The 25,655-nt window shown below is 42.3% G+C and overlaps 3 protein-coding genes and 1 long non-coding RNA gene across 5 annotated transcripts in view; 3 read left to right on the top strand and 1 right to left on the bottom strand.

Moving 5' to 3' along the window:
* The first annotated feature begins 462 nt into the window (after positions 1-462).
* LOC101160820 (C-C motif chemokine 3) lies at positions 463-3,661 on the top strand. Its single transcript, XM_011479655.3, has 4 exons — positions 463-573; positions 1,770-1,887; positions 1,965-2,079; positions 2,596-3,661. Exons 1-4 carry the CDS (start codon positions 519-521, stop codon positions 2,626-2,628), a joined length of 321 nt encoding a protein of 106 aa, XP_011477957.1. The 5' UTR covers positions 463-518; the 3' UTR covers positions 2,629-3,661.
* A 2,235-nt stretch (positions 3,662-5,896) lies between these two features.
* LOC111947932 (serine/threonine-protein kinase pim-2-like) lies at positions 5,897-11,220 on the top strand. Of its 2 annotated transcripts, XM_023958784.1 has the most exons (10): positions 5,897-5,987; positions 6,489-6,740; positions 6,846-6,940; positions 7,125-7,172; positions 7,280-7,498; positions 7,741-7,921; positions 7,994-8,164; positions 8,250-8,830; positions 9,576-10,239; positions 10,315-11,220. In XM_023958784.1, exons 1-8 carry the CDS (start codon positions 5,930-5,932, stop codon positions 8,339-8,341), a joined length of 1,116 nt encoding a protein of 371 aa, XP_023814552.1. In that variant the 5' UTR covers positions 5,897-5,929; the 3' UTR covers positions 8,342-8,830; positions 9,576-10,239; positions 10,315-11,220. The 2 variants fall into 2 exon arrangements, with proteins under 2 accessions (XP_023814552.1, XP_023814551.1); XM_023958783.1 differs by having other exon boundaries at positions 5,940-6,740.
* LOC111947933 lies at positions 7,361-15,498 on the bottom strand. Its single transcript, XR_002873897.1, has 3 exons — positions 15,194-15,498; positions 12,185-12,326; positions 7,361-7,456 (listed from the first exon to the last, which is right to left on the bottom strand). It is a non-coding gene; the product is annotated as an uncharacterized LOC111947933 (long non-coding RNA).
* Positions 15,499-15,669: 171 nt separating this feature from the next.
* Positions 15,670-25,655, top strand: part of megf9 (multiple EGF like domains 9) — a 31,760-nt gene continuing 21,774 nt past the window's right edge. The window contains exons 1-2 of the mRNA XM_023958782.1: positions 15,670-16,304; positions 17,281-17,485. Of these exons, the coding sequence (XP_023814550.1) occupies positions 15,821-16,304; positions 17,281-17,485 (689 nt within the window). The 5' untranslated portion in view covers positions 15,670-15,820. The remainder of the gene's footprint in view (positions 16,305-17,280; positions 17,486-25,655) is intronic.

Here is a 25,655-nt window from a genome sequence, read left to right as displayed (position 1 = left end):
TAAGTTCCTTGGTTGTACTCATCTTTAGGAGGGGAACGCTCCTCATCTTCAGTCGTGATCTCATTAAGCTTCTCCCAGACAGAAGCTCCTTTCAAAATAAAATAGAAGGTAAATTTTATGTCATCAGCTTCTTTCTATGAGGTTTCTCTTCAAAGAAACGGATTCCTGTCGCCACAGTTAGAGGGAAGGACATGTTTGAATGGCACACAGGTCTTCTTTGAACGATTGATCATCTCATCCTTTAAAAGGGACTTTGGGGTGATGGTTGAAGGTTCACTTGGTTCAGATTTGAGTAATTCTTTGTCTTCACTTCTTGGATTTTTATGAATGTTTATACATTTCTTGTTTTTGAGAAAGAGGAGGGGAAAGGCCAGAAAGGAAAGTGAAAGTGTGCTGCCCTCCTGCATCCATGCTATATAAAGAGTGACTCCCTCGGATAAAGCCACTTCCCTGCCTCTGCCCCAGACGGCTCCTCTTCAGGCAGACATCTGAGAACGCATCCTCCTCCTCCTCCTGACATGGCTGATGCCAAGATGCTCCTCTGCTGCCTCACCATCATCTGCTGCTGCTCAGGTGAGATTCTGCCGCTTCCGGAAACCTAATGTCATTTCTAAAACACTTTTCACCTTTGATATTTCCAAAAGAATTTCATACTTTTATAGAAAAACTCCTGGACATTTAGTCCCATCAGTTTATAGATTTGGTCTGCTTGTCAAAAGATAAACACAGCAGGGAGGTGGAGTCGCTTCTCCTCCTTCCCATGACAACACTGCAGTCCCATTTTCATCAGCAGTTCTCCTACTTTAGGATCAGTCTGGATCAGAAGGGACAAATCCTCCTCCTTTCAGGAATTAGCATTAAAACCCAGAGGTTTAGATATTGGGCGACATGAAAAAACATCATGGAGGTTTAGGGATGTTTAATCATGGGCGGTGTTTCCCAAAGTTAAATATGTGAACTTACCGGTCGGCATGTGTGTGGACTGATGCATCAGTGCCAATGAAACGGAAGGAAAACATCATCTAGGAGGAGCGTTTGGTCTTTCTCCTGCAGGCGGCAGCGCTCTCAGACGGGTGGAGCTATCAGACCAATGATCATCAGGAGAAATCAAGAGTTAAAGAAAAGATGACAGACGTCCAGATTCATGTTGTTCAGCTGGTTTTTACATGACAGGAGACTGGAAAGTACCTGAGTGTCACACCTAAAACACCTCAGCAGGATCTGAGAGGGAAACTCCAGCTCTTTGCTGCACCTTCCTGAGGACTGCCCACTCCTTACCTGCTTAAGGCTCACTAAAGGAGTCAGTTTACTTTATTAAGTTACTATAATCTGATTACCTGAATTGATCTCATGGAAGTTGTCTGTAACCGCGTAAAAAGTCCCTCTCTAGGAGGCTGACATGGTTTTGCTCCAGCAAGAAGACATCGGGGTGAAACGATTCATTCTAACAACAATTCAATCCATATCATAGTTTGTGGTTGCTGATGCGATTCCTGATCTAAAATTGATCCAGGACACGTTTAGCCTCCAATTCAATCAGCGTGACTCAGAAATAAATACCTATTATGTTCTAATAAATAAACCTACCGTGTCTCAGTATAAATTATATTTTCCAATAATCGATTTATTTCATTTTGAAATTATGTTATGATGCTATAGGTCGACTGGATGAACAACTTGCCTCAGACAGATCGATCTGGTTGGATCGTAGGAATCTGTGAGGTCAATGAATTGTTCCTCTCTGACCTACTTTTGTATGTCTTTTTCAGTGGCGATGGCGCAGATGCCCGTGGACTGCTGCCTGTCCGTCAAGAACCAAACCATAGATAAGATTGTTGTTGCAGATTATTATCCACAGGCCAAAGGCTGCGCTCTGGACGCCACCATGTGAGTTTGTCAGACAGCCGTGAGGGCCTTGCTGTTTCTTTCTGGGTCACAGCTGAACTGATCTGCTGTTCTTGCAGCTTGGTGACCAGAAGGAAAAAAACACTCTGCGTGCCTCATGATGAGCAGTGGGTCCAAGACGTGAAGAAACACGTGGATCGTTTGAAGAGACGCTGCAAGGAAAACGGCTATAAGGTACCCATCTGCAGCCTGCAGCAGCTCGCACTCAAACACACTCATCTGAAGCACAAACAGGTGGAGTCTTTTTTTAGTGGACGGTTCTTTTTTATATGATGACCCACAGTCTGGGTGTTCCTGTCAAGCTTTTCCACTTTTGGAAACTCCAACAGTGGAATTCGGATTAATGTAATAGCCATTCTAATCTGCTAAATGCAAATTGTAACCATTTAATCCATGTAATTCAGGTAAAATGAAACTAAACAAAACCTTCTGCAGGAAGTTAGGGGGGAAAAACACTGCAGAAACCCTGCTCCTACACTTCGGATCGAATAAACACTCATTCGTGTAAACAGCATTTAATTAATGAACCCATTTTTAGGCAATTTATGTTGAAAAATCATTTTAGCCTGCATTGACTGTTACCAAGTTCCCACACGTATTCTGGAGAACCAGATTTCAAGTCAGATTTCTTCAACTTCATCATCAAAGAGCTGGGAAGTTTTGACCGTGCCCGCGTTTGTGTGTCTGCAGGCCCGGCGCTGCTTTGGCCTGAAGCGGCAGTGAAGAACAGAGAGGGATTCAAACCTTCACCAAGCTGCTCCGACTCGTCCTGTTACTGAAGATGCTCTCTTGACTGGTCTTTGAATGTTTAAGCTTCATCTGAAACTGGAAGGATTTTTATTTTTGAGGCAGTGAAGAAAAGAAAAAAACTGTGAATCGATCATTTAGGTGAGGAGAACTGAAATGTGACTGCAGGGTTCAAGCTTTTCTAAATTTCTGTGACTTTTTGTGAACTATCTTTGATGTTTTGTTGGTTATTTAGCAGCAGAGACTCATCACAGTTCAAGACGCCGCAACAATAAGTCAGAAAGGAGTCAAAAATTCTTTACATTTGAAAATGTACCCTTTTTTTTGGAAAAAGAAAACAAATTCTCTTTAAATATGCAAATATAATCTGTCATACAATTGTCAGATTGTCTTATTTTAAGAAAAGAAATGCAGTCACTAAAACATGTTTTCTTAAAACTAAGCGTATTTTTCTACTGAAAAACTTTCTCAATGAAATACTTTTTCTTTCAAGACCGAAAAAATACTATTTTTGTTTTAAACAAGTCTTTTTACTCTCTGAAGATTCCGTTTTTGCAGTGGAGTCCCTTGGTCTTTTGATTCATGTTCAGTAGTTGGATGCTGTTGTCAGATTTAATTCTTCAGTTTTGAGATTCTACCATCCCAACCCCAAATCACATCCAGTTCTGGTCGCTGTTCCAGTCCATCCATGTAAACCCTTCTTCTTTGCTTACATTTTTCTCTGCTGCCATGTTTTCCATTTGTAATTTTAAGCTAATTTTTTTTAAATTGTGTAAAGTTATGTAACTGTTATGCTAATCTATTTTTTTGCTCCATCATATCAAATGTGATTCATAAAAGTTTATTCCTGATTGCTTTTGGACTCAAGTGTCTCGCATTTGTAACAGGATTCCATCACTTATAATGAAAATGTTTTGCATCTGTCAGGTTTCCTTAATAACATGTTTTCTCTAAAATGTGTCTGTATTGTCATTATTGGAGACTTATTAAAAATTACCACCACTATTAATGTATATCCTGTTATAATTATTTTCAGTCCAAAGCACGCAGGTTACAGTAAATATTTGTGACCCTCAAAGAAATTAACCCCTAAATCAACAGGTTTTGAGTTAGAAGGTAAACTTTCGACATGATGGACAGTTTTAGTTTAATTAGCTGCTGCTTTTAGTTTTTAGGGTTTTATGACTGCAGCTTGATGAATGTGAAACATAACCAGCAAAAGGCCCCAGCTTGGTCATTCCTTCTCACCTGATAAAACTGGCATTAACTTTCAGCACATAATGTTACTCACTGACACGCTCAGAGTTGTTCTCCTGGTGCCTGTCGTTGTGGTGGTGCTGGGGAGACGCGTGGAGAGCATGAAGCTCATGAGCTGTTAAACAGGACAGGAAGTGGACTTTGCAGCAGCGAGCTGAGCCTGTAGCATGTTTGAAGTGAAAATTAGGCAGACGGCGCCACCTGGGATGGAACTGAGACTAAAAAAAACCTGCATCCAAAAGCAGAATAAACCAGGCAAATCCAACCCTTGAGGACTGCACTCCTGCATGTGTTTTTCCAACACACTCTGCTCTGGCATGTTCTAATTGGCTGGACACACCTGATCCAGGTTAACAGTCATGAGAAGGGCTGGACCTCCAGCCTGAAGGCTCGGACTTACTCTGAGCTGACATTGTGCTCCACCACAGCACTAAATACAAAACTCTCCATATGATGGTTGATGATCCCTTTAAGAAACCACACAAAGAGAGGGAAGTCCTTTCCAACCAGTAGAAAATCATTAGTCAGAGATTTGAGATTTTTATCATCTTTATAATAAAAAAACTTAGAAGTGAAATGATTTAAAATGAATTCAGAATTGAAATCAAAATATTAATTTCACATCATCTATCCATCCATCCATCCATCCATCCATCCATCCATCCATCCTTTTTCAGAACCTGCTAAATCCCTTTTGGGGTCACAAGGTTGCTGGAGCCAATCCCAGATACTTTTGGATGAGGAGCTACATAAATTCACCAACCAGCTTGGACCACCTGGTGCTAAATCAGGAAGCAGAAATGCTTGAATGCAGTAGAGCTCAGCAGGATAACATCACTGATGATTATGAGCTACTCAAGAAAGGTAAACCTTTACCATCAACCAGTCACCTGCTCTGTCTTTCACCTGAATTTGACAAAGCACATCAAGTCATCGGAGTGGCGATTGGGGCGAGTGGATGGCCTCGTACCTGCAACTGTACATCCAATTGTACTCAATCCAAGTCATACTTTCACAAAACCGCTCATCCAAGAGTATGATGCTAAACTTTGTCACCTTGGACCTGAACGTGTGTTCTCTGAACTGAGACGTAGGGTTTGGATCCTTCCAGGACGAGAAACAGTAAAGCGTCATCAACATGGATGCCCTGACTGTTGCAGATGGAGATCAAAGCCAGCAGTGCAAAAAAATGTCTGACCTCCCACAACCTAACAGATTCAAATAAATCTGCACTAACCTGGGGAAACTGCATTCAGGCTTCAAATACATTTGCTAGAATTCTGTGTCTGGGTTTTGATAACAAGCCAGGCTTATGATTTATCCATCCATCCATCCATCCATCCATCCATCCATCCATCCATCCATCCATCCATCCATCTATCCATCCATCCAGTCTGTCGCAAGGCCGATTGATAAATGAATGAATAAAAAGCATCAACTTTTTAAAAATATAGATTTGAGCTGTTTATCATAATATAATAAAAGTGTGAACAATAACCATAATGTTCATTATTATATCATAATACCATTCATCACATTTATTCACATTTTCCAATCCTTTATCTCTGCTGTCACGAGGTCGATCAATAAGTTTGTCGATGAAAACAAATTGTAAAAGCATCAATATATTAATGCACTTTTTTTGCTGCTGGCATGTCCGTGTAAATCCACGCACTGACCTTCTGGTTTTTTTTTCTTTAGTTTTTTTTTTTCCTGTAATGTTTGCCTAAAAATGACAAAAAGTTTAGAGAAAGTTCACTCAGCATCAATGTGAAGAATTTGACACATTTTGAAAATCAACAGTTTTTATCCAAAACATTCTAAGATGCGTTGATTTGAATGTCAACACAGAGAGGAGACATGTAGTGATGTCACATAGGTTGCTTGGCAACGAAAACAGTTCATATAAAAAAACTGCAGTTGGAGATTCAGAATCACTTGCAACTTTGTGCGATTGAGTCTGGTTGTACGATTTAGAAGTTGTAAAGAAAGTTTTTATCATTGAACTACTAAGGAGAAGATGGAGAAAGAAATAAATATAAAGCATGACCCTGAGGCGGATATGAAACATCATCCGGGTTAGCAACAGTTTTGTAGAATGTTTTGCTGCAATATGTGGCGGTACTCTGAGAACGAAATCATTTTTATTTGTTTTCAGAGATGATTTCTTTAATCTGCAATTGTTCTGTTAAATTATCGATTCCAAAGATGTCTGACAGGGTTATTACTAAAACATTTACCAGTTATTACATTTTCTATACCAAGTTTTAATTTTCTTAAATTTGATCTATTAAAAATATTCCTATATTTTATATTAAAACAAGGTTAAGTTAATTTTCTTTCTAAGATATTCCTTGAGAAAATGTGATTTCCGTTGTATTTAAATGTACTTTGCTAACGTGAACAAAGTTCTGCAGAAACATGAGAGTTTGATGGGTCAAAAGTTGAAAATTAAGGTTTTTATCATCGAACTACTGAAGATGACGAAGATTCATGATCTAAAATGTTAGAAATATATTGTGAATTTCAAATGATATTTCCCTCTAACTGTGATTTTTGTTTGTTTTTGTTACTTGAAGATGAGGAAAAAAGAGTCCCGTCTAAAGAGGATGGCAGGACCAAAGCGCTGAAGAGAAAGGCCTGCTCTGATGATGATGATGGAGAAACCAAGAAGAGGAAGGTTGAACCATCTGAGCCTGCAGAGCCCATGAAGCCCACCAGATTAAAGACGATGAAGAATAAGAAAGACTTTCTGAAGAAACTGAGGAAGTTCATCGAAAAGAGAACTTCTCTCAGTCGAACCAACACCTCCTCGGTCAAGACCAGCGAAGGTCGGTTCTTTATTTTGATCAAATAGTAGTTTATTAGTAAAATCTGATTTTAGTTTTTAGAAAAAGTTCCTTCCATCACACCTGAACTAACATTTCTGTCTTCAGATGACTTTGAAGCTAAATACGAGCAGATGGAGCAGTTGGGTGAAGGAGGCTTTGGATGTGTTTTTGGCGGCTTCCGCAGATCAGACAACCTGCAGGTCAGTGTTTGTCATGCAGCTGCAGTGAACGAGCTTCAGGCTTTCATTGGAAAACACATTGAAAACATGGATGGTTTTGCTTCATCTGGTCCGTGTTAGTTGTTGAAGGTTTAATCTGAAATGTCTGAAATTGTCGTCTGTTTGACCTTCAGATTTTCTGACCACGTGTGTTTGTGTCTTGCAGGTGGCCATCAAACGCATCGGAAAAGGCTTCGGTCTAAATACAGAGGTGGTGAGTGGGAGTCATGCAGCGCTGCAGAAGTCATGATGAAGATCTCTGCTCTGAATGTGTTCCTTTGCAGTTCTCCTCTTCATCCTCTCTTTGTGGTGATTCCTCAGGATGAACACGGACAGTTAATCTGCACGGAGGTGGCCGTCATGCAGAAGCTGAAAGACCCACAGCTACAGTCTCCAGATAAAGCCTCCCCCGTGGTTCTGCTGGACTGGTACGATCTGAAGGAGGAGATCGTCCTTGTAATGGAGAGACCGATCCCAGCCACAGACATGAAAGTGTACCTGAAGAACAGAGGAGGCATAGCAGAGGAAGATGAAGTTAAGGTAGGCTTGTGTTCACATTCTCTATTTGTTCCAGATGTTCTCCTTCTACTCCTGAAGAAACTTCCTGAAGTTCTGATCTTTGACTGAAATCTGGCTGAACATGTTAGTTCACTGTTTGATGCAAACAGGCTGAGAAGTTTGCAAAGATTAGAACTAAGAGAAAAACAGACCCTGTCCTCCTGAGAAGCAGCTCTAGAAGTTGTCCCTCCTTTTCCTCATTGGGTTTTTGTAATGTGTTCCAGATCATCATGAAACAGCTGATCCAGACAGCTGTGGATCTTGAGGAGAGGCACATCTTCCATCGGGACATCAAAATTCAAAATGTCCTGATTGAGACGAGCTCCAGTGTCCCGCGTGCTCGCCTCATCGACTTTGGACTGAGCTGTTTCACCACGGAGACCTCCGTGTTCACAGACTTTGCAGGTAACAGATCAGCATCTGCCATAAAGGAAACCACTGAGGAGCATCACCTGACCTGAAGCTGCTGTTTTTCAGGCACATTGAGTATTGCTGCCCCAGAGTCTATGTTTGGCTCTGGCTACAGAGCAGAACCAACCACAGTGTGGCAGCTTGGAGTGGTTGGGTATGAGGCTTTACATGGAGTGGGCTTCAACACCAGGATGTTCGGGATGAATATGCTGAGGATCAGCAAAGACCTGTCCCCGGGTAAGAAAACTCTGTCCAGAAGTTCTTCCAGCTCTTGGATTACTGTAGCTCTCACCTTCATCAGTATTCATCCTCTTTTTTTCAGACTGCCAGTGTTTTCTGAAATCGTGTCTGAGGTCTTACCCTTCATTCCGGCCCAAGCTGAAGGAGCTGCTGCAGCATCCATGGCTGATATAATCTCACACACACACACACACACACACACACACACACACACACACACACACACACACACACACACACACACACACACACATGCATCCACAACATAACAGTAACATCTTAACAGAGCTTGACGATGTGAACAAAATATCAACTCTCTGTGTTTTTGTCATTTATTCCAGCAGCTCTGCCAGCAAACCTAAAGAAACATCTTCATCAGGAAACCAAACAAGAGAACTTCAAAAGAAGGCGGGGTCACATTTAGATGAGCTAAGAAATCCTCAGCACTACAAACCATCAGTTCCTTAACTCTCTGCTGTCTTTGATAATAATATTCTGGATCAATGAACTGTGTTGTTGTCATCTGTAGATTCCACTAGTGCTGCCACAAAACCACAAGAAGAAGAAAACGAATTAAAAAACAAAAACAAACCGCAAGACACATCTTCAGCTGGGGACCAAACCAAAGAGCATCATGAGAGGGCGGGGTCACATTTGGATGAGGTAAGAAATCTACGACACAACAAAACACAAAATGGTCCAAAGACCTAAACGGTTGGAGCATTTGGACAAAATTCCCTCCTTATTTATTAGTAAAATCTGATTTTATTTTTTAGATCAAGTAACAGAATATTTCTGTGTTTCTATGTCCAGATGAGTCTGAGGTACTTAAATGTAGTTACTTAAGTTACTTCTCTTCTTTAAGTTTTTATAATCATTTATTTTATTTGTGTTTGTTTATGTGTATTTAATTATTTAATTATTTTATTACATGTGTGGGGATTGGTGTTTTGTGTTCATGTTTGTTTTAATGTACAGCACCTTGAGCTGTTCTTTTTACATGGAAGGTGCTATAGAAATGAAATTAATTTGAATTTATGCAAAGACACAGAGACAAATCACTCCTTCTTACATTTTACTCCAAAAAACTTGATCCTGTAGCCTGATCTCTACCAGCATGCATACAGGCATTTTGTGCTGCATTGATGGCCTCCTCAGTGGATGTAGATTTATTTAATCCATTACAACTTTCAGTCCATCATGCAGATGATGTCTTATTCCTACAAAGCAAAATGAATGCACAACTCATAGATGTCAGCATTTTAAATGACATGCAAAGCCTAAAGTAGCCACTAACTTACAAAAACCTGATGAAGGAAAAACATTAGCAGACTTTATCATAAGGATAATAAACCAGAAGGAGGTGTCCAGTGCAAATTGATTGCAATCTGACTCTTTATCTCCACAGGAAAGCACATTAGTGAAACCAGGCGACTGGGTGTTCATCAAAGTCCTAAAGAGGAAGAACTGGACCAGCCCATCGTGGGAGGGACCATACCAAGTCCTTCTAACCACACCCACAGCTATCTGAACCCCCCAGCGGGATACATCTCAGTCACTGGACGTTGCAGCGTGCACCAAAGGCCTAAAGGAGGTTGTTGTGGTGAAGTCTGACTGCAAAGGGGTTCTGCCTTTTAGTGGCGGTTCGTCTCAATAGTCAGTGAAGAAACCAACAGAACCCAGCATCCATTAGAACTTGGGTCCTTGAAGTGACTCTGCAACCTAGCAGCATGGAAGGCCCACTGCTGGGAGACAGCAGCAGGTGGGTGCGGTGACTGTTGCATGTCTCCACGTCCCCCTAACTGTCCCAGCGATGGAAAACCAGGAGAAGGCGGTACCAACCTAGCCCACCAGTCATTGGACCTTCATGTAAAGACAAAATCACCTCAAGGATACCGCCCAAGATCACTCCTACAGTACCAAGCTCTGATGGCAACAGAAATGCACACAAGGTGTTGCTTCAAGCCAGGAAGATGCAGAGGATCGCTCCTGATGAATACGGACATGTCGCCATGGTGACCCCTAAAGGAATCAGCCTCAAGACAAAGAAGAGTTTATGTCATCAATACAGAGTAAGCAAAAGAAGCCCCATCCCAGATTTCAAGAACTTCTTGGAGTCGTTGAACAACATGTTTTCTGTCTTCCAGGTCCCCAGATGCTGGGGGGATTCCTTCTGCAGCTCCTTCAACCCCTCAGCTATCGGTGGAAGGGCCATCTCTCTTTGAATTGCCTTTCCCGAGGGTTCTTCCTAAACTGGCCTCACAGGGAGTTTTACCTCGTCTTCATTGAGAGCTTGGGTTGGGGGGCGGAGCGTGCACCAACCACACTGGGTTCTAATTACAATCGGGCAGCAGAAGTAAAGAGTACCCATCACATGTATTAATAGATCAATTTGGACTCCTTAAATTAGAAAATTAACTTTTATTTTATTTAACATATTTTACTAAATTAACAGATTATAAACAGTGGGTAATTCTAGTATTCTAATGCTAATTTCTGCACATATTTTGTTAATTTGTGGGCAAAAATTGTTCATTTGTACATACACAATTCCAATTTGTGCACACAAAATGCTAAATAATCGGCGCAAAATCCTACCTTTGTGCAGAAAGTACTAATTTGAGTACACAAAATTTTAATTTCTCTGAACAAAATACTAAATTGTATTTAAAAATGCTAATTTATAGGGAGAAAATCTAATTTATGAGCATAAAATACTAATTTGGGTGCACAAAATCTTATTTATGTGTCCACACTACTAATTTGTGTACACAAATTTTAATTTGTCCAAATAAAATACTAAATTGTGTTTACAAAATGCTCATTTATAGGGACAAAATCTAATTTATGAGCATTAAATACCAATGTTTTACCAATGTATTAAAAACACTAACTTGATGCCGCAAACTATTAATTTAAGGAAACCTAAAGTGTCTCTGAAAACTAAATGACGAGAACCAAACTAAATTGACGTAAAATCGTACATCTATGCTTCTGTTTTTTAACCATCAGGAATTTCTGTAGTAAATAAAAATGGGACTTTTTACTTCTTACTTGTGAGTCTGTCTCTTTCTGTCAGGTTTAATATTGTCATCTTGATCAAGAATAAAATACTTCCGCTCAGTAACAAATGATGGAACTGGCTGTGTATCTGTGATAGAAAAACATGAGTTTCAGCATTTTGAAAAGATGTCAAAGGTTTTGGTTCCATCAGCACAGATGGTTGGATTTTAGCTTTTATAGCTCCAACAAGCTGCATTTGTTACATTTAAAGCTAATTTTAGATAGAAAGACAGATATTGTTGTTGTTTTTATTTGTTAATAAATGGACAAATCCATTCTAGATTCAGAGGGAGCTGATGTAAAATATGATCAATGTGTCCTAGATCAGGTAAATGAACATTTCTATGCTGCTGCTTTTCATGGAGCTGCAGTCAAACATACACTAGTTTAGAACCATCACACCTCTGGAACAAGTGGGACTGACTTCACTTTAGTTGAATTCAGATAAAGTTGAGCATTTTTGGTTTGAATCTTCAACAAAAATGCTGTAAACTCAACACTTGAAATAATGTCAAACAAATAAAGAGAACCTAAAGAAAGGAGAGAGCAAAAAGACCTCCGACGAAGAAAAGTGGAACCCTAACTCCTAAAAGTTGTCCATCTACTCATCTGGGGAGTGGAACCAGCGACTACATGTAAACCACAGGTTATCGGATAAAAGAAATTATAAATATAAATTATACGTAATACATAGAAAAATATATTATTTATTATCGTTATTATTATTATTATTATTATTATTATTATTATATACAAATATACATGATCAAATAAATATCTTTGTCAAAAAGCTAAAAGAGAGAATTCAATAGATAGTAAAAAAATAAAAGTTGCTCATATGATGAAGAAAAAGTCAGATTTATTGGCAAAAAGTTGAGAAAAAGAAAATATTTCACTCTAAAATGAAGTAAGAAATCTACAGACTGAAAAATAACAAAAAAGAGGAAAGGAAACCCTGACAGGTCCTCAGCTCACTGCAGCACAGACTTGACAGCTGATGGCGCCCAATGAAAGCCCAGCAGGATGGATCAGAGATGGACTGCAGGCAGTGGTGAGGACTCCAACATCAGCTGATCCAGGGTGCAGCAGCTGGAACCTGGAGAGGAACAACTAAAGAGCCATGAGGGCATTCATCGAGTCACAAAACATCAATAAAACAAAGTGTGCATGCGTGTTCAGGCCTGTTTAGGCCGAGAACCGCCATTGCCGCAAAAAGAAGAGCAACTTCTAACAAGTAAACAATGAAATGCAAATTAAAAAAAAAGAAATGCAAATAAAAAAATAAACGCTGAAAATAATAACTGCCATCACAGCAAAAAAGAAAAGAAAGCGATGCGGAAAAAAAAGAAATGCAAACATAAAAAAAAGCGATGCATGTAGGAAAATGGCTGCACATGAAAGGAAAGCCACAATGGATGTGACGCCACAACAGATCAGGGGTCAGTTTCCTGAAAGTACACCAGACGTAGATTGGCTTTTGCTACACACACCACTGCGAAAAGAAGAAGGGATACAGGAGGATGAATTGGAACCTGAACGAGAAAGTGAAGTAAGTGAAAATTTTGGTGTAAAATGTTACTATGTACTCTGTGATCTGCTTAGATCACAGTTATGTTATCCCACAATAATTCCTCCTTTTATCTTGAAAGGGCTTGGGTGAACTCATTCCCTTTCTCCCTGCACTATACAGGTGATGAGGAGACTGACCTTCATCACCAGTCATCAAGGTTTAAAGCTGATGTCATCAGGCTAATGTCACAAAATAAAATCCCAGAGAACACTTGACCAAGAAAAAAATCATTCATTTATCCCAGAGAGCTTTTTCCTAAACATTTCAAAATAAAATACCTGATGTGTGCATGTAATCTGCTTTCAGTTTTTTCAAATCTCTTCTTTAATGCCATTAAAGAGTAATTTCATTACTTTTGATCATTTCAGCCTGAAAGTCATTTTAAAAGAACAGATTTGTTTATTCTAAAAGTAAAATGTTGAAACTAACGACTTGCTGATAAAAGGGTGACTTCTTTAAATCAATCATTTTTGGGCCTCATCATTATTATTAATGATATTTATAAAAACAGCTGGCTTTAACCTGTGAGTTTGTCAGGATGCAAACACACACACACACACACACACACACACACACACACACACACACACACACAGGAAAGATCTTGATTTAAAACTGAATTTTGAGTTTGTTTAAAAATCTTTTTTCATTTTTAAAGTGTTTTATGATCTGAAACGTTCGTGTGTGAGAGAATTGAAATAAATATAAGAGCAGACCTGAAAACAACTCTTTCCAGACATCAACGGTAATTTCTCGTGTGTCTTCATAAATAAACACCCATTTGGGGTTAAAATGTGGTCCTTCCAAAGGAGAAGAATTGACTGTGGATCCGAACGTAACACATGGCAGACTCCACCAGGGGGCGCCAAATCCCCGCCAGCTGAACCGGAGCTCAGAATCGCTTTTCATGGCATCATTTAGAGAGAGCTGCCAGACCCAGACCCAGAACCAGAACCAGAACCAGTCATGTATGACTTACATGTCACAGTAAAATGGAAGGGTGAGAAAGAATAAGCTGGACTGGAAGTAGCTTGCACAACATTTAACTTCTAGTGTGTTTCTGGACATCCCAGCCCTTACACTCACCTGGTTCATGGAGCCGTCTGGGTGCAGGAGTACCTTAACCACGCTCACCAAAATAAATGTATTAATTGCTACAAAGCATTTTTCTGTGGTGCAGCTCAATAAAAATAAATTCTGGCTCTGAAAATATATATATTTTTAGTCATGCTTTAAAAATTAATATGATCTCAAGAGTCTTAAACATAAAACCTTTATTGGTCCCACAAACTAATGTTTTCACACACCTAATTTTTCCTGTATTTTTAATATTTTTTTCTTTTAAGATGCTCATGTAAAAGATAATAAAACATCTTTGAACACAGATTTTCTTCAAAAACATTTAGGTTTTAAACTTTCCTTGGAAATTGAAGTTACTTTTTACAAAGTAACTAGTCAAACTGTCAAATGGGAATGACTAAATGTAATATCTGGCTTAGAAAATGCAAGAATGGAAACTAAATTGGAATAATGTGGTTTTGCTTTACATTAAAAAGAAAATCTAAATCTAAAAAAAACGGTCAATTTCAGTCTAACAGTGAAAAAGATGAAAATTCCCACTCCAGTCATCTTTTGATCTATTGTAAAAGTGTTCACAGAGGTCTTTTGATTATGATTATGCTGTTTATAGCCAGTTTTTTCTCAAAACTGTTGTTTTCTAGAACATAGTTTCTGCAGAGCGGCAGGAGTTCCTGAGAAATTCACCTCTGTTATGTCGACCGTTGACGTTGACCAACTCTGCCATTCTTTCCCTTCCTGTTGCTGAGTAAGGGGCTGTAAGCTGAGCTCCCACTAGCTTACAGCCCCTCTCACCCCCAACCGTCATTAGCGCAACAAAAAATATCAGAGCCATCCAGCCGTACAGTTCTGATCCAGATTCCAGGTCAGATGAGGTAAACAAAGACGTACATGGATCCATCTGTCTGCATGTATCAGAATGGAGCTTGTGACCCGACCAGCACATTTTCTGGGTAAGAAGAACGATCTTTATCAAACTGCCTTTTTTTGTCTGCTCCTGATTCACAATGATTTGAATAAAAAAAAACCTCAGAAATGCCGTTTTTATTTTTATTGTCTTTTTATTTGTCCATCATCAGAAAATGCGACCTAAAGATGTTAAAAACACAATTTTCATAAGTCTTAAATGGTGTAAACAATCAGACAAACTTTGCTCCATTTAATGCCTTAAGACAACAATTATTTATCACAACTCAGCATAAGTGTGAATAGATTCAGCAGCTAAATTGCTCCTATTCTAGATTTTATTTACAATTTGTAAACTGAATATAGACCAAAACAAACTAGTGTCACATTAAGCCAAAGACATATTTTACCTGAGGCCACTCCAGAACAAGAAAGAGTCTCCTGCTGCCACAGGTGAGGTTCTGCTGAGTCACGGTAAAGAGAGCACCTGTGGGTTTTTCAAAACCACTGAAGTCAAACATCAATGAGGAAAGAGGAAGCGGCTCAGGAACTGGAATCTGCACTGTTGGGCTTTACAAAGAATGTAAACAAAGCGTGAAAACAAGCCAGCACCTGCGTGACTAAACCTGCAGACACCTGAGCGCAGGTGAGCTCCTGCTAGCACCGGAAGAGCCCCCCAACGCGGGGAGCGCGCGGGCAGCGCGAAAAGCAGGAAATACAGGAGCAGAATTAAACCATCTGAAAACAGAATGAAGGTTAATTGTGGATGAACGCCAACACCCCATCATCTGAGATCTGCTACAGCCTCGGAGAAGGCCGTCTCATCGGCGGGCGCTCGTGCGCCGAGTGACGCGTAACGGCGGCTTCCATTGGCTGCCGCGCGTGTCAGTCACGGCGGATCGGGGGGGTGGCGGTGGAGGTGAAGTGTTGACAGCGGTTCAGAGGGCAACAACAGCAGCGGCTGCCGCGGATGTCCGCCTCCGTGCAGGGAGAGGCCGTGAGTCGGGCGTTCATGGAGAACTGAACCCGTCCTAACGATGCTCGTTTCTCCGGTACCGCGGTACCTCCTCTGCGTGGGCCTCTGTGTCGGATTGTGTGGAGCTGCACCCCGCATCATCAGTCCCGACGATGCGCCGCCGATCTCCACGGCGCCCCGATCAGACTCCGGAGCCCAGGAGAGCCTGCGCACCGACCAGCCCGGTTCCGATCCTGGGAGCAGGCTCTCGCCGGGATCTTTAAGCGGACTCACAGGGACGGCTTCGAGTCCGGACCCGAAATCAGCCATAACCAGCATCGTCGACCCCGAGGCCGGAATAATAATCCCAGCCTCGAAGGAGCGGAGGAGGGACGGACGGACCGGAGCGCGCCGGAGATCCGTGGAGGCTCAGGCGGCTCTGTTCAGCCCCTACAAGGCGCTGCAGACCGGAACCGGGCTGTCCATGGTCTCCGAGCGCACCGCGAACGACGCCTGGGCTGCGGACAACGGCGGGGCCCCCGTCACCGCGGCGCAGAGCAGCCAAGGTGAGTGCGCACCTGCGGGTCCGGAGGCCCCGCTGGTCCGGATCCCGATTCTGATGGATTTACAACCCGAGAATAAAAGATAGGCCGAACACGCACGCGCACCTGACGCTGGAGGCTCAGGCTTGACGCAGAGACCGAGGACGTGGGTTGGCAACAATGGACCCCCCCCTCACTCCAGGCTGCGCTTTTCTCAATAACATGAAGCCTAAAGCAGGAAGACCCTGCGTGCGTGAACGCGTGCGTTTACTGAGCGGGTTTGGACCGTAGGGGTGGGGTGGGGGGCAGATCATTTCATGAATGAACCACCCCACATGTGGATGCTGAGCTCAGACTGAGCCTCCTCATTGTCGGTCTCTGTCTGCAGCGACTCCTCACTTGTTCAGAAAACCAATGCGGGTCAAAAATGGGGGCGGGGCTTATGTCCCCTTTGATTCCTGATCACTCGCCTGTCCGACACAGGATCCAGCTTTTGTGTGTCCATTACGGTTTCTCTGTGTGGGACAGATGTGCGGCTGATGATCGGGGAGCTCCTCTGTGACCTCTGACCTTAGCCGCTTGCTCTCATCAGCACCTGAATCTGCTCCACAGGGGGCACGTGAACTGCTGCTCCACCACGAAGAGACCCCCCCCCCCCCCCCCCATCCATGTCGAGGTTGAGGAGGGGCAGAAAGAGGGGTTTGCCCCACAGAGGGCCTTCAGCTCCCCCTGCCTTGAGATCCGACTACAATCAGGAGGACGGTTCTAGGATCTACAGCAGGGGTGTCAAACTCAATTTGGTTTGGGGGCCACATTAAACCCGTCTGATCTCAAATGGGCCGGACCAGTAACACAAAAACAAACTAACCTGTGGTCCGCTTCTTATCCGTAGCTTTGTCATTTGCTTTGTTCACTTCTGCAAAAGACGTTGACAAAATATTTTTTCGGAGGGTCTTTCTCCTCATGTTCTGTCGTCTGTCCCATTGTTGTTCATTCACAGAGCGCACGTGTAACTGCAGCAACGGCAGCGAGGGCATCTCTGACCCGGAGGACTGCGACCCCAGCACGGGTCAATGTTCCTGCCTGAGCGTCGACACTGGCCTGCAGTGCGAGGACTGCGAAGAGGGCTTCTTCACCAACGGCACCAGCGGCTGCCTGGCCTGCAACTGCGACTCCATCGGTGCAGTGACTCACCTCTGTGACAGGTCAGACTCCCCCCCGCCCCATAGAGACGATTGCTTTGTCAATGCTGCAGAAGGCGGGTGAATGTCAGCTCTGGTCAGCCGGGTACATAGCAGACAGACCTCAGCAGTCATCGATCAGCTGATATGTAAGACGGCCTCATCGTCATGACTGCGGAGGTTTCTGGTTATCAGGGTGGGGGCTTTAAAGCAACATCATGTCTGCACAGCATCATTTCCAATCATCACTGACCTGTGTGACCTTTCACACGTGCGCACACTCTCATTACCCCTCACATCTTGTTTTTGAACCTCTCCATGTTCTCTTTCACTTACAGTCTCCGTCCATTCTCCTCAGGATTTGCTCTTGGAGGAATATTTGGACAATAACAGGACACCACACATTATTTTCCACAACATAAGGCGCACTTGAAAGCCTTATTTTGTTCAAAAATCAACAGTGGGCTTTATAATCTAGAGCGCCTTGGGTATGGATTTATTCTGGTTGTGCGATTTTGTTTTGTTGGTTGTTGATTATACGCTAACATGGCTAACATGTAGGTTTTTTTTTTAAGTGTTACTAACACGGTTGGGAGTTAGCATAGTCAAAGTAACGTGTATTTTAGTGTTATCAGTCTGGTTTTTTACATGTTGCAAAAAAGGATGGGAGTTACAGGTATTGTGAACACACTAATTCGGCTACCGTGTAGCGTGTTACAGACAAGGTCTAGAGTTTCTGTGAACGCAAAGATAAAGTCTGACTGATGGACTTTTCTCTGACTGTTTTGTCTCAATGAGCATCATAGTTTTTATGACATGAGCTCCAAAAGAGATCATTCGCCTTATAACCAGGTGTGCAAAAAACCCGGTATAGTTGACGGGCCGACGTCGTCTGCTGTCGCCTTTCAAGTATTTTAAAAAAACGTTGACAAAGTTGATGATGAAGGCACCTGATCACGCAGAATGTCCTGATTGTCAGCTGGCTTCTGTTCTTAGGGAATGCTTCCATCGGAAACAGCTCCAAATCATGATACTACCTCCACAGGCATCCCTCCACAGTGTTCAATGATTCTTGCTAAACTCAAACAGGCTTTTGTCAGTCAGCCTGGTCAATGAAAGGTTTTCTGGACCTTTTGGTTGAGTCTACTCAACATACAGTAGATGGAGGTTCTACTGCAAAGGTTTGGTTGTATGTGATTTAAGCTAACCTGACAACCATATATGAAAACCAATCCTGGAGGTCCATGAGGGTATCTTTCTGAACCAGAAACACATCAGTATATCTGAGAGGGAATGACAGTTTAGACTTCTGCAGCAAATGAAGCTCTTGTAGACACGACCTGTCGCTGAGTGACCTTTCGTGGCCTGTTACCGTGTCGTGGCATCCCCAGTGACGCTGGTGTTTGGGTTAGGGCGAGGTTTGTGTGTTATCACTGGATCTGCCCATCTGAGTTTAACTATAAGTGGCGCAAAACTGATTTGGTTTGCATCCTCTGCCACAAGTGGACTTATTTTGCTCAGGAAGGCGAGTGAGCGCGCCATGGAACCAGCTCTGGCTTCAGAGCCTCAGCGGCGTCTGCAGAGGCCGTGATCTAAACTACTCTGAACGCTTTTCACCGGGATTCTGTGAGAGTTGGTGAGTTTTTTCTCTCACGCTGACCTAGTTTCATTCTCTATATGCTAACCCTCCTTGGTTGTCATGGCAACTGCAGCGTGTGGATGAAAAGTGAAAAGTTTTGGCCTGAGCAGAGCAGCTCTGAGTTTTCTGCTCAGACTCAGAGTGATCTTGTTTGTTCTGATAGTAATCAGAGTGTTGCTGACAGTGTTTCTTAACCAAGATGCAAAAAAGATTCCAGCTTTCTTTCTGGAAGACAGACAAGCTGGCATGCGGCCCCTCCTCGAGTCGCGGCATGTGCGACCGACCACAGCGGCGTTGCGTGCACGTGTGTGCAGACGTTCAACAGGGTTGTTATTTCTGCCTGTTGTTAGCAGGTTGAGTCAGCGTTCAGATTGCTGCTCTCACTAACACACCAGCTTACATCAGACCTGGGAGCTTACATGACTCCTGGCAGAATCAGAGCTCTCATGGAAGCTGAGCGTGCCGATCAGATCAGGAGGCCTGCTCTGAACTTCAGCTGCTGTGAAGTTCAGCTGGATTTTGCAGAAGATGGAGACAGGAAGACTATCTCAGGTCTGTACTTTCCAACAGAAGTTTAAAAAGTCAGTCTCGTAATGTCTGAGGCTCTCCCGATTACTCTGCCAGCCAGCCCCCCCCCCCCTACTCAGGAGCTTATCATAGTAAGTTATAGAGATAATCAGCTTTTTGACCCCCCCCCCCCCCCCCCCGTCTGCTTCTTTAGATATCACTGCCATTAAGTAATGAGCTGTGAGGAAAATAGTCTGCTCTTTAAATCTCTGCTGCCAGAACAAAGCAGCAACAATGAGAATATGTGACTTCCTTTTTGTAGGAGTTACACATCCAGCAAACCCACTCAACAGAGGGTGGTGTCTGTGCACAGCAGGAACTTTCTATGCATGAGCACCGTGCACATTAACATTTAATCTGTTGTTTTTGATAAAAGGATTTTTTGTGATACATGAGAAAATATCCCACCCCAGCAAAGTCAAACTGAAAGAGCTATCCCCTCCTGCAAATTCCCAGTTAAAGAAGATGCTTGTTCCATTAAAAGAAGATTAAAAATTGGCCTTAAATTGTTAAATATGCCTATGCCTAGGCTGTGTTTCTACAGAAGAAGAGTCAACAGCTGCAGCTTTGTGTGATTGTGGAAAAATACCTGACTGAAATGAGCTGCTTACAATGTTTGGAGCTTGATTCTTAGTTCGTGAAAGCATTTGCAAAGATGTTTGTTGACAAAGTGCGTTGCACTTCTTTTTAAACACCAACAGCAACCTGCAGGGGATTGGTTAGCCTGTCAACAGTAGCAAATAAAACATGAGAATTAGATGGCAGTGTTTCCATGGGCTGGTCCCAAGTAGAAGCAGAAGGTTGGATGAGGAAGAACATCTGCTGTAAAAACTGAAGCCAAATCACATGTGTGAATTGCAGGGTGAATTGTGGCGGCGGCCCCTGAGGGAAGCAGCCATGCAGCAACAAACCGCTCATATTAATAGCAGAAAAAGTCTTGTTTTTACCCTTTTTTTTCAGAGTTGTAACAGCGGTTTCAAGGTCTTGCTACCATTAAACAATCATTGAGAAGATCGCTTTAGGATGCTTTTGCTCCAGTTTTCTACAGTCTCTCTCTCTTTTTTGCTCTCTGAGCTTTTTTCCCACCAAAAATGGATGCAGCCTTCTACTGTGCAAATATTTCTAAAATAATAATGTAAGGGTTGCTGCCATTGAAATTCAGCTGAATCAAACAGGCTGTGTTTACCAGCCGACTGGAAAGGTATTCTTTCTACACTCAGTAGTTGTCATTTTGATCTGTTCTAAATATGGTTTCACTTCTTACTCACCAATAGCTGTTTGTCTAGACTCAAAAAGATACAGCTTTCTGTCTGTTACTCACTGTTATGCAAAAATTGACTATCGGCTTTAAAGAAGCAAAAACATTTTCAAAAAGTTAACCGACTGTTGCAAACAGGTTTTCTCATCAAATAAAAGCAAAAAAATATTCATATACTAAAAATAGACTTAAATAAAAAAATAAATATAAATATTTATTTACAAAATGTGAACATGAATCATGTTATGTGGACTGACAGGTCATTGACAGGTCTGCCTAACAGCTGAGTTAAGTTAAAAATGAAGCAAACATTCAAACCTTCTTCTGGGCCTATTATTAAAATCTGCCTGTGACTGTCAGAGAGTAAAACCTCTAAAGAAGGAATATTTTTAGGACGGACAGGCTTAGGAGTGGCACGCATCTCTTACGTAACTCTGCTAGCTCAGGACTTGATGCATTCCAGTTACCTTTATCAGCAAGTCCAGGACAGGCGCAGGTGGACATAAGCTGGACGCCAGCAGCTCTCCAGACTTTGTACTTTTATATGTCATGGGTTCAGCACATGTTTGCGCAAACACATTTACAGCCTTTTATGATGGTGAGTGAAGTGCTGTCACCCCCCCGAGGAGAGTGTCCGTCCACAAAACAATGACAGTTTGTCAGAGGAAGCGTCCTGTAACAGCAGTATCTCAACAGCGCCCCCTCTGGTAGAGTCAGCTTTCAGAAAAGATAATGCATTTTTGTAGACTGTCTAAGTGGTGACCTGTGTTTTACTGGTGTGCTGTGTGAATGCACTAATGTCAGTGTGTGGTCAACTGGAAAATCAAACCCCCCTCAGGACTGAGCTGATGGAAATGGTAAACATACGGAAAAACGGGGGCTCTGCAGCTTCAGAGGAAACTATTCCAGCTTTGTAAATATCCTAAAGTATAATGAACAAACAGACCCAGCCTTTTGATACACACAGAACTATGGTTACTATTTGTATTCTAAACACAGACTTGCAGACTCACGGCTTTATTTCAGAAACTCCGGGCCAGCTAAAACACTCCCCACTTTAGGAAACAGCTTTGTGTCTAATGCCTTAGTCACATGGACCCATGTGGGGGTTGGCCCGTTCCGCTGATGCAGGTTTTTGGGTTATCCGGGCCGGTGGAGGGTTGTAGAGAGGACCGGCTGAATCTTAAGGGACCGTAGGAGTGTCCTGAGGTTCCCATATCCTTCAGGTAATTACTCTAACTCACATAATCTTAGTTAGTTTGTTTGAGTTTTTAGGATATAGCGATTGGATTTTCCTTTCTGGAAGTCTGTTGCATGGATTTGATCCACACTACACCTTCATACAGTCTTCAGTGTTGTTAACAGTGACATGAATGCTAATCGAAAACTCATGGATTCGCGCTCTTAAAGCCACGTTTACGGTGTTCACAATGGACAAGGAGGGATGGGCTTCTTCTTCTTTTTCTTTCTCTACTGTTTACTAGCGCATGTCTGCCACCTACAGTTGGAATAGTCTTGGTGCGAAATGTCAAAGTGCTGCCGATCTGGTGAATTTTGCTCCAGGGTTTTTCTTTCACAGCTCTATTACAATATAAGAAAGACTTGGTGTCTATCATTTCGGTCAATTATTCATTTCTCCTTCATGATCAAAGTGTAAATGGTTTAAATAAAAAAGGGACACCATCCATACATCCCTATCAAATCCCGGATTGGTCAAAGTTTGACCTGCTTTAACTTTCAACATGCATTCAATGGCTGCACATTTTGTATGTAGAGCCTAAAATGGTTGTAGTAACTTGGGTGAACGTGGAAGCATGAAATGCACACACATGGCCGCTTGAATGCGTGTTTTGCCGAGGATGGTATGAAGGTGGCTTTACTCCTGAAACCTTCAAAGAAGGTTTATGACACGTCTCTGGAATGTGTCTGCCTATCATAAATGTTTTTGCAGCTTATTGATGCCGGAGTTCCTTTACAGCCTCCACAGCTTGTCTGCTACAGCACCGCTTAGAGAGGCGGTTGTTTTTCTGAAGCTTACATTTGGGAGGAGTGACTCGCCTCAGCAGATGTAGAAAAATAATGAAGGAGCACCTGAACTAGGGCTGCACATTATGAGGAAAACTCGCGATACTAGAGATTAATATTGCGATAACGATATAATTTGCGGTATATAAATAAATAGCAAAATAAGCAAAAACATAATTACCATTTCATTGCAACAGTTTAAAAATTATACTCGAAATGACCCTCATCGACATAGGTGACAAACATCTAATATACTAGGTCTCCATCCGATTGGTCAACGACTTGAAGGAAGGCGTCCATCCGATTGGTCAAATGCATTAAGGCATTTATTTGATTTATTGTCTTAGCACATTTAAGGTTGACTATTTATTGCGATTTTCGCCGTCTTTTGCGATATGCAAATTGCAGAGCTGGAAATTGCGATAACGATAAACTTGCGGTGTATTGTGCAGGCATAGCCTGAACCATCTGGTTCTGCTGATTGATGACATTTTCAAAGCATCATTGGTATTTTTTGTGTTAATATGCTGATTTTTTTCACCAAATCAAACCAGAAAAAACTGTCGCGGCTGCTTTAGAGTAGTTTAGTATAGAAAACTTTAGAAAACAAAAGTGATCACAGCATAGTTAGGCCTTTTCACTCCAGTAGATGGGTTTGATTACTTTAATAAAATTATTAGTCTGCCATAAACAAAGATATAATGCTTTCAGGATAAGAGGCTTCTGTCTGCATGTGAGCTTCTGACCAGGGTCTCTGAAGACGGTGTCTGAATTATTCATGCAGAAGCGAAGCCTTGATCTGATGCCAAGTCAGTGGCGCCTTTCCACCGATGAGGCTGTCAGGAGGCGTCCTTACCCTTCCAGCATGCGGGGCACAGGACTGGAGTCTGGGGATTCTGGGTCCTGGCCTCTGCCTGGACTGGGATCGTGCTCTCCATACTCCTGAGTCAAAACCGTTATTAGGTTGACTAGTTGTAGGGGGGGTATACTACGAGCCCAGTGCATGGGGGTCAACACCGACCCTCATGTATTCAGCAACATCGTGATACATTTTAGTAAACACACACTAACCTGAACGCCGCCGTCTGCTCTCCTCTACACAAACACGGATGTTTGTCTGTGGGCAGACATGCCTGATGTATAAAATATGTATGTGTTTGTGCGTATGTTGGTACACACATATGTGTGTGTTAACTTAAATGTGTTGCATGTAGACTTGTCTGTGTGAATCTGTGTAATTACTGGAAGTGTGTAGGTTTGTGCAGACAAAGGCTATATGTGTGCTTATTTGTGTGCGTGTGGATAATTGAGTGTGTAGAGGCGTGGGGTTGTGCACTAAAATGCAGCCCTTCTGCTATCAATTATTTAGGACATTGAGAATGTTAAGAGGGTGTAGTGGTTAGCGCTCTTGCTTCACAGCGAGAAGGCCCCGGTTCAAATCCCAGCTGGGTTCTTTCAGTGTGGAATTTATGCATGTGTGGGTTATCTCTGTGTGCTCGGGCTTCCTCCCACCCTTTAAAGCATGCTTCATAGGGTAATAGGTGAGTCTAAATTGTCCCTAGGTGTGCATGTGAGTGGTTGTGTGGCCCTGCAATATACTGGCGTACTCTGCTTTTGCTTGACAGTAGCTGGGATAGGCTCCAGTGATCAACGACCCCGTGACCCCGAAAAGGATTAAGCGGGTTTAGAAGATGGATGGATGGATAATGTTAAGCCTCCTGCAACTTTTGTTGTTGTTTTGATGTTTTCTCTCTTTATGTTCAGTTTTTGCGTTAGCCTCCACCCCTTCCATTCCACTTCTCCTCTGTACCCTCTTTCATTTTTGAGAGACAACCTGTTTTAGCTCTCTCCATTCCATTCACTTCAGAACTCCCAAGAATGACTAACAATGACACTTTGTATTTTTAAGTGTAGTATAAGCTTGAGAAAACCCATACATGCACGAGGAGAACATGCACTCCACACAGAAAGGACCTTCTCGCTGAGAGGTGAGAGTGCTAACCACTACACCACTATGCCGAGGAGGTTTGTACAAATATAAACCTGGTTTGCCGAAGAACTTTATTGTAAAAAATAATCTATGCAACTAAAGAGGTCTTCAGACTTAATATGTTTGTTTAACTGCTGGACAGGAGAAAGAGTTGAAAAAAGGTGTTTTTACCTTGCTGTAGGTTAGTGACAGGCGTGTAGATTCCTTCTCCTGCACACCTTTTCTGAACTGCTGAACATCCATGTGGAGTTTTCCTGTCTACATCCATCTGTCCATCCATCCATCCATCCATCCATCCATCCATCCATCCATCCATTCATCCATCCGTCCATATGTAGTTGTAGAATTAGATAAACCAATTCTCTCTAAGAGTTCTGGTACATTGCCTGGTTCATCGCCTGTCCGTCCTGGGGGAGGATCCCTCCTTCATGTGGACACCCCTGAGGTTACTTCTTTTTTTTTTCCGGAATCCTTTTTTTGGGAGTTTTTCCTTACTGAGAAGGAGGGTCTAAGGGCAGGGGTGCCCAGTTTAGTTTAGTCTGTTTAGTTTAGTTTAGCAATCTGCTATTGAATTCTATGACTTTATGTTCTTTATGATTCATGTTTATTACGCAATAACCAGCATGAAGCCCACTGAGATGACTATTGTTCTATATATTGGGCTATGTTAATAAAATTGAATTGAATGCATCCATCCATCCATCCATCCATCCAT

This window comes from Oryzias latipes, chromosome 9 (assembly GCF_002234675.1).
Source record: "Oryzias latipes chromosome 9, ASM223467v1".
NCBI lineage: Eukaryota > Metazoa > Chordata > Actinopteri > Beloniformes > Adrianichthyidae > Oryzias > Oryzias latipes.
The sequence above is the reverse complement of the archived record's forward strand: the minus strand, read 5'-3'. Positions and strand labels throughout refer to the sequence as shown.

Excerpts from the sequence above, each read along its gene's own strand:
- LOC101160820 (XM_011479655.3), top strand. The coding sequence starts at position 519 with ATGGCTGATGCCAAGATGCTCCTCTGCTGCCTCACCATCATCTGCTGC. Across the intron at positions 574-1,769 it reads CATCATCTGCTGCTGCTCAG|TGGCGATGGCGCAGATGCCC; the intron begins GTGAGATTCTGC and ends TGTCTTTTTCAG. Across the intron at positions 2,080-2,595 it reads GCAAGGAAAACGGCTATAAG|GCCCGGCGCTGCTTTGGCCT; the intron begins GTACCCATCTGC and ends GTGTGTCTGCAG.
- LOC111947932 (XM_023958783.1), top strand. The coding sequence starts at position 6,413 with ATGTTAGAAATATATTGTGAATTTCAAATGATATTTCCCTCTAACTGT. Across the intron at positions 7,922-7,993 it reads CGTGTTCACAGACTTTGCAG|GCACATTGAGTATTGCTGCC; the intron begins GTAACAGATCAG and ends GCTGTTTTTCAG. Across the intron at positions 8,165-8,249 it reads CAGCAAAGACCTGTCCCCGG|ACTGCCAGTGTTTTCTGAAA; the intron begins GTAAGAAAACTC and ends TCTTTTTTTCAG.